Source organism: Ischnura elegans, chromosome 6 (genome assembly GCF_921293095.1).
Source record: "Ischnura elegans chromosome 6, ioIscEleg1.1, whole genome shotgun sequence".
NCBI lineage: Eukaryota > Metazoa > Arthropoda > Insecta > Odonata > Coenagrionidae > Ischnura > Ischnura elegans.
This window is the reverse complement of record NC_060251.1, coordinates 8,242,035-8,256,157: the sequence shown is the minus strand read 5'-3', so window position 1 is coordinate 8,256,157 and position 14,123 is coordinate 8,242,035. Positions and strand designations below refer to the sequence as shown.

Below are 14,123 nucleotides of genomic sequence, written 5' to 3'. Positions count from 1 at the left end.
ATGAATTTTAAAAGCATAGTATGGTGGTACTTCAATGATAAAGAATTACACACCCAAGATAGCTGTACACTAATGAAAATATGCATGGTTTTTACATAAAATATTTCACTCTGCAAGTGCTAACCACAATGTATAACAGCTAAAATTATGCCTATAGCTTAGGGTTACGAGCATTTTCTGTCATTTCATACACAAAATGATGCTGGTAATAGTGTTGTGCACACGAACACTTTAGGATGTATTCACGAACATAGCACGGGGAATGCAAATATGAGAGGAAAAATAGCCACTTCAATAACTACGCAACTGAATCCCATAATGTAATATCCAATAATTGTTTAATATAATTTAAATGATAAAGTCACTTTCTTTAACATTCCTGCTCGAACATAAAGGAGTTTGAGTTTTTATTGATAAATACCAGTGATTTAAACTGAACGGCTAGCATAAGAAGTCACATTATGGTACTATTTTAAAAATGAGTTAATTGATGAACTTTGATTTTGGTTTATCCAAAGCCTACATTAACTCCAAGCTATGAGTACTTTAATATCCAATAGAAAGAATTAAATGTAAACCACAATCCAGAGCATTCCAATGCGGGCATGGGTATTATTTGATACATATTACATGTTTAAAAATGCTTTTAGGCTTGAACTGCATTTCTCACAATGTGATCTCCTTCGACTTTAGTATTTCAGTGATACACAATTTCTTAATCTGATTTAATTATACTGTTCACTATGAGAACATAGATATTTATCATTGGGTAGACATCTGACACTCTTTCAGAATCAATGGGAGGGCATTTTGTTGTGATCATAAAAAAATGCCATGCAGCTTGGGTAATTTCAGTAATATGTAGTTGTTAATCTTTTAAAAGGCTCCTTCATTCTTTTGGCTGAAAAGATTTTTTTCATCCATTACTTTTATTCCATTTGGAGGTGGGTTTGTGCCATATTATGCATCTGTACAGTAGCTCAAGATAATTCAAGTGCTTATACGGTAAAAAAGAAGTGAAATAAAACAACGACAATGTTCAAGTTACACAGTTTACGTCACCTAACAAATAAACATTAATGTGGCCCTTATTAGCGACCTATTTAAAATGAAGTAAATTACTTCCTGACTTTCACCCCGTTTTATCCTGTTTACCTCTTAATCAACTCAAAATATTAATACATAGCAAAGACCTTCAGATTGATAACAACTGTACATTAACTATGTTTATACCTATGCAACTTTAATACATAGTTTAAATCCAATAATGGCAAAGAGAAGATTCAAACATTTTTGACTTATGGCAGCATGCTCAAGTCTATAGTCCTGATACACAATGTTGGGGCAACATCCTCATATCTGGACCACAAAGATTTAAAATTCACTCTTATTCCCACATTACTTCTAAGTATTTTTGTGGTAAAATGCTTAACTTGTAGATAATTACGAAAGTTAATAAGGCCAATGCCAGTACTACTAATGTATGTAATACGTTTAATGATGCAAGGAGATATAAGTTTATTTCACCGGCTTTTCATCTGAAAGCTATGAGCTTTGAATTACATAATCTGCTCCCAGGGGAGGTTATTTATTTCGGTGCCCCTCATAATATGTAATCCCTTTAATTTTCTCCAGGTAACTGTGGTAACAAGTACAATCTTACTGTCAAAGAAATAAATGTTCAATTCATTTTAACAAATGACATTTTCCGAGCCACTTTTAGGCACAATTTTGCTTTGAATCCATGAGTGGAGCACAATACTATCTCAAAAATGCCAAAAGCCCAAATCTCAAATCGTGGACCTTAAGGTAAGCTAACGGTCAGGAAGGACAAAGCCTGGGTTAAAAATGAAATTGGGGAGAAAATTTAATACACAAAATAAATAATTGCCAAAATTAAAGCATGAGACACGTTATCATTCAGAGCCACATAGCCTAGCTGTTAAAAATAAATCAAAATTTTCCTTCATTTTAATGATAGGAGGACCTCCTAACTCATAAAAATTTTAAATATTCCAAATACATGTGGACGATATTGGAGACAATACACATATAAGCGTTGATTTGCCTGTATTTCTTATACAAGGTGTGCTCAAAAAAAGACCAGACTGACTTTATTCTGCGCAAGCTGATCAACGGATCGAATCGAAACAAAGTGCACCATCTTGCGATACATCCGACGACTACAACGAGAGGTGTTGCGTTTGTTTAATTCGAGTTATTACTTAGCAGCAGGGGTAAGTGTCTTAACATGTTCATCACGGCGTGCAACGGCATCAATGAACAAGCTAGAGAAACAGCGTGTGTCCGTGAAATTTTGTTTCAAACTTGGCAAAAGTGCTGAGGAGACATTTGGAATGATTCAGAAAGCCTTTGTTAATGTTCAAGCTGTGAGTCAAAGCCAGTGTTTGGAGTGGTTCAGTCATTTTCAATCGGAAAAAACCTCGACAGATAAAGATTCGCTTTCCAAATCGACAGGCCCCAACCATGTCAAATTGGTGAGAGAAATGGTGTGGGGAAATCGCTGTTTAAATATTAGGGAGGTAGCTGAAGAAGTGAACATTAGTTTTGGATACTGTCAGACAATTTTTATAGATATTTTGGGAATGACGCGCATCGCTTAAAAATTCCTCCCTCATGATGATGTTTCCACCACAATAACACGCCGGCTCACACGCTGATCGTGACAGAGTTGTTGCCAAAACCAGAACTTCCGTGATCCCGGTGCCACCCTTCTCTCTAAACGTAGCTCCATTACACTTCTTTTTGTTCCCATAGTTTAATTCAACCTTGAAAGAGCACCGGTTCAACTTTACTGCGGACATTAAAACTAATTGTACGGCGGACTTAAAGAGGATCCCTGAGGCGGCTTACCACGCAGGGTTCAAGAGCTGGAAAAACGTTGGCAAAGGCATATGGTCAGCCAGGGCATGTACTCTGAGGGCGACAAGTTCGATTAAGATGTATCCATCAAAATAAACAAGTTATAAAATCAGTCCGGTCTTTTTTTGATCACACCTTGTACATAGAGAATAATTTGTATCATCAAATGTAAAATCAAATATAATGAATCTTTTCTTTTTTTATAGTTGAGGAGAGAAATTTATATTCAGAGCAAAGATATTTGATGAATTTATTCACCACCTTCAGGGCTAGTAATAAAAAAAAAAAAACCACAGGAAATATAACTAACAGTTGCAATTTTACTCACTTTTATCAAGATGATAAATAAATACATAATTATAGATAACAAAAAACCTTGCAATTAAAAAAGCAGAAGATGGAAATGCATAAATTCCCCCTTCACTCTTGACTATTTAAGAATAAAATCATACAATTATATTGACCTCTTTAATATTTGGCTAAGCTCTAAACATATAACTTACTTGTAACTTAAGTAAGTTAAAAATTCTTTCCTCAACCACAGCTCAAAAAAATAACATGTTTCTGCATTAAAAAGTACATAGTTGATAAGATTATTTAAAGTGTTGTACAAAATATTTTTCACAGTCCAATATTTAGCAACGGAATACCCCAGACTTCATAGATCAATGGAATTTGAATAAATAATGATAATAAAAATAAAATATTTAAGAATTTCATCAAATTAATTGTAAAAATGTAATTCCCTGTCCTAAATCTTGGGATCCAGATACGGGATTTAAAATGTAGCTTGGGGTTTAAATATAATAATGGAAGCCCTGCATACTTTAAATGAGGTTTATCAAGGAGCAACCAAAGGAGAAGCAATCAAAAGAGCCATTCGAGCAAGCGATAGCATCAAGAGCTACTCACCCTCCAGACGAGTTGTCCTTGGAGTGGGCTCCTATCAGGTTGGTCCATTCCTTCATCAGGCGAGAGCTGTTGCTGCTCCCGCTGCTGCTGTGCCTGCCCCTCTCTGACGTGGTGCACAGGTCATCCAGCAGATGGGGGAGCGAGGAACACGCCAACCTACAGGGGGAAAAGACAACGCATTTCAAATGAACAACAATTACGTACTTATTTCGATGAATGAAAAGAGAGAATGTTCTCACACTGTGGCAGTTCTAGACCAGTCAAAGGGAGAAGGTTACACAGCAGCCCATTGGGAAGGGTATAAGCCCAAGGAGACGGAGAGTGGGGGAAAATATGGACTTTGCTTCCGCATGCATATTTTAATTATAATGCTCAATACATCAAAGTGTCAAAATCATCGCGCCTTAAAAATGCAAAAACTTCCTATACACATTATGCACACCCAGTGTATGATGAGACCCAAGGGAGAGGTCTATAGGCCCTCCTTTTACCTTCACCACTTTTACATTTATAAATAAAAACTATTTTGGCAAAGTGTATTTATTTCCCGTACACTTCAAGTAATCCAGCTTTCTCACTAATCTGGCCATGCCATTGTTGCATATGTACTAGATTATGAACTAACTTTGCACTGTATCAAATTTAATGACAAGTTAGCGAATAAATGCAAGTGAATTACAATTATGCTAATGATTATAGAAATGTGATTAAATTTACACCCAGCAGATAGGTCCAGCCAACACAAAGTAAGGGACTTTTAGTTTAGTATGGTTTCTTACAGAAAAAAATTGGTAAGCAGCTTACCATGTGGTAAGTAAAGGCAAGATTTTGGGAAGGAACATACAAGGAATACCATCAAATAACCTCATTTAAACATAAGCTGCTTGCGTTTCATGTGCGTAAAAGGTGGTACAACAGCATACTATGCATCTTAAAAAGCTAAGAGCTCTACCTGGCATGAATTGAAAGCCTGCTGACAAAATTCAGCAAGTCTTAACAATTGCTAAACAACTGATAACAGATTATCCTTTAAATTGAAACAAATTAGATAACTACAAGCAGCTTGCTTGTGAAGATGCAAAGCATGAAATACAAGAACCATGTTTCATTAGACATTCACTATGCTTATTTATAAATTTTTACTTTGTGCAAAAATCCCATTAACATTTCTCTGAAATGATGCAATAATAACAATTTATAGGAAGGTGCTGAAAGTTAGGCCTCCATTTTGTCATCATTCTGGATGTTCGTCAATGTGACCATATGAAAACCCATAGTAAAGGATGAAATGATTTGATCTTTGCCATGTGAAAGATTTTCTATGTGAATGAAACTCATTCACCATTTAAATATAAGGTAGTGAAGCACACAAGAATAATTAGCTGATATTTGAAGCAGGCATTGGTGGATATTTTTAAAATTTATTTTCATTAACTCACTGGAGTTTGTATAATTGGTTACACTCACTGAGTGAGGTGAATGAAAAAAACTAAAATTATCGGTAACTATGGGCAAAAAGTATAGAGACACAGCGCATCCCAAGCTGAAGAAAATACTATGCATATATGCACGAAAATAAGAGACAGTGAGGATGAGATTTAAGCATAAGAAACAATGCATAAACAAGTGAATATTGCACACACAAAACAACAGATATGATCATCAAAAGAAGATTGGCAACAAAAATATTAACTGACTTGACTTTTATTTTTGAGTTTTGTTGGATATTACACAATCACTTATACCACCTCTTTTTTATCAGAGCGCGACCTGGGTTTCGACGAATTATCATCATCTTCAGGCACAAATTATGATCTGTTTTTAAAAGACCAAGGGGCCAAAACCCAGATAGCACCAAGTAAGAGATTTATCCGTTTCTTATGAATTTCTTACGGAAAAAAATGATGAGCAGCTTATCATAAGCTAAGGGGCTTATATAAAGCAAGGGTAAGTTTTAGGGAAGAATGGGTAAGGAATGCCGTCAAATATCCTCAGACAACGTACATAAGTCGCTTCTGTTGGAGTGCCAAAGGCGGCTGGCTGAACATACTACTCATGCTACGCTGCTCATCCTGACATGAATTTAAAGCCTACCGGTGAAATTCAGTGAGTTTTTATAAAAGCTTAAAACTGATAACAGATTTTCCCGTAAATAGAAAAAAATTAACAACAGCATGCGACTGGCTGGTGAAGATACAAAGCATAATACTAGTACTTTATCCTTGTGGCGGAAAGAAAAAAAATAACATCTGGGAGGACTGAACGTATGACCTACGTATCGGCAGCCTTACACCCTATCTACTCGACCACAGTATCCAATGAGTGATTAAGGCGTAGTTACCATTTTAAATTCCAACGATATAGAAAAAATTAGCTGATGCGTGAATGAAAAAACTGAAATTATTCAAGGTCCACACAATCTAACATTTGTGAATTTTAATTGATGGTCTGATAACCTGATGAATACAATGTATCTATTAGAGATTCCTTACAGCATTTTTATACTATTCTACGTCGCTATTCTTGTGAAATTAAATGTTTTCCTTGCGACTATTGTTTCGCCACCATTTCATAAAAGTGAATGATTTTTAAATTATGGCCGTATGACGTTATTTCCCCTCAATATAGAAGCACCAAGAATAAAAGCATTATTCTTACACATAAATGCCTTCACTCGTCAACGCCCACGGGTGCCATATGGCACCCAGTGCAGTGCTGAGTCATTACTCCTGCAATGCACTTAATATGTGAATTTTAGCGTACATTTTGGTCCACATACTTAGTAGAAGGTTTCCTCTATTATTCAGTCAGTTTGAATTGCGTTCATTGTGTTGAGCTCATATGTATAACATTTTTTAAAAGTGAAATATGTGTGAATTTAAAAAAAACTTTGGGCGCTGACGGATTAATGAATACTCTGAAACGATGGGATAATTACAGTATCTACGGAAGTGCTGAAAATTTGGCATCCATTTTCTCATTACTCTGGCTGTTTGTCGGTCTGGCCGTAAGAAACCAATAACTAGCTTACTTGATAAGCACCTTCCTAATTTCTTCCTTTCACCTTATCTCAATGACTTACAATGTGCTAGCTGGGATGGGTCAGAAGAGGTTATGTTCTACTGTTGCATTGTACGGACGGTGCATGCTTGGCGGGAGCTCACATTACTAGTATGAACAGGTAATTGTTATTTTTGTTAGTGTATGCTTTTTTATGAACATGTAATGTACAAGAGGAGAACCTATTGTACACCACATGCAAGATGGTGATTGGTCACCTCCTACCAATATCTCAGGAGGCGGCTCGCAGAGTATAATGTGGCTGTAGATATAATTCACCCCCATTCACTCTAAACACATCATATATACAGAAAGTAAGAGTGCCAAGCACCTTACAATCAAATAGCCGTGGCTTGAGGCCTTTGGAAGTTGTGAGGTGCTGGCCTGACTCCATCCACGGTAAAGAACTTGCAACCCCCTCACCCATATAAGCAAATTGAATGAAGATCATGCTGTCATTATTGTTAATTACACTCTGCTATCACAATATATTAAATTTTGAAATTGTAATTTAAACTAATGGGCACAATCTCCAGAAACTGATGGCTAATGAGGCACACAAAATTATGTACCAATATTTCTTTCCTAAAGTCTTCAAGTTGCTGACTGAATAGTAAGTGTTTCACTCAGATAATAAGGAACTCCAAATGAAAGTATTTATGAACCAATTCACCTGGATGAAATCCTACATCATAATACAAATGCTTGCAGTTGACAAGGTTGTTGGACAGAGAAGTTAAATTGATGAGTTAGTTTATTACTTTGAATAGCCTACTTTTTATCTTCAGCATTCTATATATGAAATATAGTTTCCAATAAACTGAAAAATGACAAGATGAGGTGACTGGAGTTGTGGCCGAAAGCACGCACAAATTTACGAGTGGCGGACTAAACGACATATATTTATAGGGCTCAGTGGCGGCTTGCCCATAAGGACTCTCGGACGCCCCCCTCCCAAAGATTAGAAAAAGGAAAAAAAATAAAAACCCATTCAATTTTATTTATACATCTTATTAACCAAAGTGTTTTTTTCAATCACATACATAAAAAATGTAGGAAAAACATGCAAAAATAGTGCGAGAAGTTCGTATTTTGAAGAACGTCCCAATCCATTGCCATGCAGTTATATGAAGAGTGGTAGTGGTGGGGGTGCTGGTGCTATGACGCGTCTAAGCTTGTGCTTTATAGAAGTCTTGGGATGACGCCCGCGCATGCGCAGAGCGACGTATCTAGTGAGTTGACATCGCTGTGCCGCCTGGTAGCCATATAATCTTGGTGTTGCAGTGTTGCAGAATACCTTGTTTTGCTAACCAGTTGACTTATTATGAGTAAATTGTTTTAATGTAAATAGGCCTAGATGTAGTTGAGTTAATCGAGTTAGTGATTGTTAGTGTTTTAGTGTTAGTGATTGTTTTGTGTATTAGTGAGTCGTCATAGTCTCTAGATATCCTTAAAAACTCACTAAAATACACAAAATATTGAAAATTTTGACCCTCATGTGGAGTTTGCCCCCCGAGCATTTGGCTCACGAGCCACCACTGATTGGGCTGCCAGAGCATGGGCAATGCAGAATTTCACAGTACAAGTATAGCATTATCAATAGCATGCATCCTCACAAATGGTAGCCATGGCAACCAAAGATGCTTCTCGGCCTTGTGATCTTGCTTCCCAAACTTCCCCTCTCTCACCCGACCCGCAAGTGAAAAGGCCACACGGAGCCCTTCAACCACCCAAGCAAAAGTTGGCTATTCCCTGGTATGTAAGCTTCCTGTATGCTGCATAATTATAGGTAATCTTTGTATTAAAAAAACCTAATTTAAATTCCCAAGCATGCAAAATATTGTGAGAATGGAGTTTCCACTATATTCTCTCAAAGTATAGGCAAAGTGGCACTTCCATCACTTCAGCTGGCAAGCCACCACATATTCTATCATCCAAGGTACAAGAAGCTCAATCAAGTTCATTGAGCTCACGTGTAAATGCACGCAGGCAGTTATGTCTCAGTCGATTGAAAAACAAAGTTGATGAAAGAAAATCCATGATTTCAAATACTACGAGCTGCAAGTTAAAGAGAATACTATTTGAGAGTAAAAGATTGAACACCAATGCAGCTTCCACTTAAATCTTTATTAGATACGACCATGGTTTCGTAGCGATGCTACATCATCAGGTGGACAAAAAGTAAACGACATGGGTATATATAGTTGAAAAAACCGTTGCCAACACATGGGGGTGGTTAGGGTGGAGGACAAAGAGAAGATAGAACAGCAGAGTGGCGTCTATATGCTACAATGCTCAGATTGCCCAGCCATCTACATCGGCCAAACAGGGAGGAAGTTTGCCACCAGAGCTGCAGAACACCGGGCCTGTTTCATTAACAAGAAGGAAAACTCCCAATTTGCCAAGCATTTAATAGAAGAAGGCCACAGCAGTGAATTCATTACAAAAGTCCTGCATGTCGAGAGGAAGGGGCCCAGATTAGACGCCTTAGAAGAGCTTGAGATCCTGACTCACCTCAACTCAGACCAACTGGTTAACCACTTGTATCCCTCACGCTCCCCCCTCCTACATTTCCCTTACCTCACCCATTACCCACCCACTGAGACAACCGTTGCGGTACTCCCTTCACGTGAGGATGCAGGTTAGACGCCCGGGCAGAGCTGGAGACTGATTCACCTCACCCAACAACGGCTCATCACCCCTCCCCCATCCCTTCCTCCTTAAGCCTCCTCCACCCTAACCACCCCCACGTGTTGGCAACGGTTTTTTCAACTATACATACCCATGTCGTTTACTTTTTGTCCACCTGATGATGTAGCATCGCTACGAAACCATGGTCGTATCTAATAAAGATTTAAGTGGAAGCTGCATTGGTGTTCAATCTTTTACTCTCAGTATGATTGACTTCCACAGAGTACTGCCTGAGACAGTGTCGCAGAATACTATTTTTTTCTCATTTACAAACATGAGCCAGATATTTAATGAAATCAAAAATATTCATGGGATTCTGTTAAGACCCTCACATACTAATGCGTACAGATGATTTCAAGTGATTAAAGCCGGTAGAATGAATGTTAACGATGAACAAAATACGTAGTAGACACTCATCAGTCATGACAGCGGGAATGGAAAAGATGATGAAGAAAACATTTGAGAATGATACAAACTGACTTTGTTTGTGAGAAATTCATTGTTTCTGGAGGTGAACAATTTTGAAAATTGAATTGCGACTTATAAATATGTCTGCATGGCTAACTGTGATATGAAAGAGTACGAGGGTAGTGCATGATTATCACTCAAGTGGCTGTACCAATATTTTACTACACCTAACACACACTAATCATGGTTATTTCTATGCATATTACACCATCACCTCTTTCATCTCTTCAGCATCTTCAGTACACCAGCCCAAGTTTAAGCATTTAACCTAAGCTTGGGCTGGTGTCTGATCTCATATACCACAAAATATTTTTATTATTTGAAGCAAAAGTGGCTCAGATATCCAGGAGTACATAGAACGCAGTATGTTGTAATTTCCAGGCAGTTAGAAAGGCCCCTCGCCTTTGTTTCTCTTGGGTTTTAATTGTTGTACTTCTCAAAGAAATTTGCTTGCAAGGAATGAAAACCTTATGACTTGCTTTCTAAAACAACCCCTACAACAGTTCCCAAACAAAATACTTCCCTCCAAATGAAGTAATTTCCCAAAACTTGCTGTTCTCCTTTCACATATAAGTAGATGGCATCACAAACTATTGTTGAGGGGTTCACTATATGTATGCCCGCCACTCCTCGGTAAGTAGTTGTTCACTCTTGAGGGAGATCACTCCCCTCAACTACAGTCTGGCTGGCGAGAGTTGTCCAATTACAGGCAGAAGGGCTTAGCTCGGGGTAGGGGGCAAGGTTGCCAGGTATGAAAGGGAAGTCCCCATGTCACATGCAAACAAACAGGTTCCATGAAGACAGGAGACAGATAGGACGACGAATGTGAAGGACCCAAAGGAAGAATCTTTTGTTTAGGTGATTCGAAGAAAGGGCTTGTTTTGGTGGTTCAGGCTTGTTTCTTTGCTTCATATGCATGGGACAACGTTATGTGACTATAAGAGGGTGTGAGGCGCATTTGGGGGTGGGTGACTGGTTGCAAACCGTGCTGGTGCAGGGTTCTTCACCCCTCCTTTTGTGCTGCCATCGGACAACTCTCGCCGAATTGAGACTTCGGGCCTGAGTGTAAGACCCCAATTCAGCAAAAAGAATTTATTTTCATAGAAATAGTTGTTTCAGGTGTGATGTGGTAGGATATCTGGTTTAACAAAGAACAAGTAATTTTAAACAAATATAAATTAATTTCACTAGTTTTGATGTACTACAACGAGAAAGATGAGGTCACATGAGGTTTATTTTTCACCTCAAACTGCTGTAACAAGATGAAATTGGTTGAATAAGTACATGTTTGAAGGAGATCACAGATTCTTTGTTTCAGAAGTAAAAAAGCAAAGTGAATAAGAATCCATTCCACTGTGAAGTGATCAAATTGACGCATGAGAAGCATGAATGTGCTCAACATTGTTACAACATTCCCAAATTAAAAATCCCAGACTAATCCCTCACTTCATTCAAACAAAAATTTTCATAAGATCACTGATAACTTCAGGCTTGGCTTTGTAAAACCTCTCCATGTTGGAAATAAGAGAGTAAAACTTTGTCAGGTTCACAATTCAAGAATTGCCATGAGAAAAAACACTTAAGTCCGTGGTTCGATTTCCGGTCCAGGGGAATTTTTTCTCATGGCAATTCTTGTATATTTCACCGCCGTTCACACGGTTGGGTTAGAAATATTACACATACTGCTTTGCGCAGCTTTAGTGCAGGTTTGAGGCTCTAAACCGGTTGCGGCTTCTTGGAAGTCCTTTCTCCCTCGCGTTGCCATCCTTGATGGACTGCGAGGGCCTAACACCTAGTACCATGAGCCTCGGTATAATTGCCATGGGAATTAAAGAACCTGGATAGCGTAGTGGTCCTGAAAGCCAAAGGTCCGTGGTTTGATTCCCAGTCCACGGGAATTTTTTCTCATGGCAATTCTTGTATATTTCACAGTAATTTTTACACACCCATTATGAGATGAATTTTCCCTTATGCCACGGAAGAGATTCCCTGATTGCCTGGCCCATTTCAAGTCTAATAACTATTTCATGATTATAATGATCTCCCTGACCTCCAAAAATTAGTGGGATATTATAGCATCCAACATCAGGGGCGCAGCTAGGAATTAAGGCTAGGGGGAGTTTCAGGCGCAATTAATACTGGGGGGCCTGGGGGCATGGCATACCCGCCAGCATAAGCGGGAGGTGCGGAGGCCCTTCGCCAGAAAAAAACTAAAATAAATGGTTCAAAATGCTTAGTTTTACGGCCTTCTTGAGAGATATTTTATTCATCCTCACACTATTAAGCAAAATAGATTGACCTTAAAAATTTCTGTGAGCTCTGGGGGGGTTTTATTCCCCCAAAACCTCCCCCTCGCTGCGCCACTGTCCAACATGATCACTCAAGAAGAAAAAGGTTAAGATCACTGGAGCATAAAAGGGCTCCTAAGAGTAAGAACAAACAAGATCATACTAACCTTTCGGTTACAGCATTTTCATCCCACGAGGCGGCTGAGGATGCAGGTGCTGCAGCTGAGTTGGTGGCGACACTGCACTCACTGCGCTCAAAGTCAAGCATTAGATCGTCCGAGGTTATGCTGTCACATGGAGACAATGTACCAATAGAGGATGCCCGGTGCCTAGGAGTCCCGTTTGTCTTACTCTGGGTGATCAAATCATCGTCTTCCAGATTACCCTCACTCACGAGTCCCATATCGAGAATGGTGGGATCATCGTCATCTGGCTTTACACCCCCTCCACTGGCTACAACCATGCAAGAATAAGATATATGTACTCTCATTAGCCTACAAATTCACCAACAGGCATAGAAGTATGAAATGAGAAAAAAGGAAAGAAAACTCATGGCAAATAAAATGGGAGGCTACACAAAAGTTAACCATTATCATGAAAAAAGTTCTAACTAAAAAAGCAACCACTGGAATAGATATTTTTTTTTTAAACTGATGGCAAAATAATGAAAACCAAACATAATGGCTTCTCATTCATGAATCTAGAGAAGATTTCCATGAATAGAATTTACAGTATGGTCCGTAACATCTGTTATAGGCTAAACTGTAACAAATAAAATAAAAACACAAAAAGTACTTCTCCAACCAAATAAAAATATAATAACATACAAATACATATCTCCATGACTTGTACCAAAACAAGGTTTTAATCTAATTTAATATGCAAACAAGTAAATTCAAGCATTTCAAACTCATTTTAAACAAATACATGTACAGGACTGAGCATGAATGAGTATACCAGGGTATTACCAGGTTGTTTTCTAAAAAATATTAAATTATTCCCATGAAAATTCTCTCATTTAATATTCTAGTAATCATAACTGTATTTTTTTAATCCATCAAGATGACAATAATATGCAACAGTATGAACATGACAAACCTTCAGCAAAGGAAAATACTCTGATCTTCAAATGCTTATTAGACTCCTACTTCCTTTCCCACATCCTGGTATTCCCTCATTTCCCACATCTGGTATTCCCTCATTTTCTATAAGCAAAGAGTTTCACATGTACTCCACAAGGTGTGATCAGGTCCTTTATGAACGATAGGAATCCCTTTCAATAACTGCCCATTCACTTCTGGAACTTATCCACCATATATTGATAAGTATATGGATATTTGAATTCATATTACAGATATTGGAATATGTAGATGATAAAATTATAAAATAGAAAACAACCATTCCTACTGAAGTATAAGCTCAGAAGTTTTAAAATATATTGCATCATATATCAAAGAAATATTTAGAACTCACAGGTTCTAGACTGAATTTTTAATGGTGAATAAAAACTTTTGGGCTAACTCGCCGCTAAGTCAATTCTTGGGTCAGAATCCTTTGAGAAAGTGATCAGCATTGGTCGGGAAATGTTGGGGCCACCCAAGAATGCGAAGACATAGCCCAAAAGTTTTTATTCACCATGATGAGCACCCACGAAATTTTTAACAAAGAATTATGAATTTTGAATGGTTCAAAAAATGGTTCAAAAAATGAACATTGTTTATTATCTGGAGTTAATAGCAGTGTTATAAGTTCTGAGACATGTGAAAACCAAAATAGTAATTGGTTACTTATCTGTAATGAATACTTAAATAAACTTTAATG

General features: G+C 37.9%; 1 protein-coding gene across 4 annotated transcripts in view; it reads right to left on the bottom strand.

Annotated features, from left to right (window-relative positions):
- Positions 1 to 14,123, bottom strand: part of LOC124160748 — a 327,883-nt gene that overhangs the window by 166,018 nt on the left and 147,742 nt on the right. For all 4 annotated transcript variants that reach the window (XM_046536756.1, XM_046536759.1, XM_046536757.1 and 1 more), the window contains 2 exons: positions 12,470 to 12,755; positions 3,796 to 3,951 (listed from right to left, as the gene is read on the bottom strand). In XM_046536756.1, the coding sequence (XP_046392712.1) occupies positions 3,796 to 3,951; positions 12,470 to 12,755 (442 nt within the window). The remainder of the gene's footprint in view (positions 1 to 3,795; positions 3,952 to 12,469; positions 12,756 to 14,123) is intronic.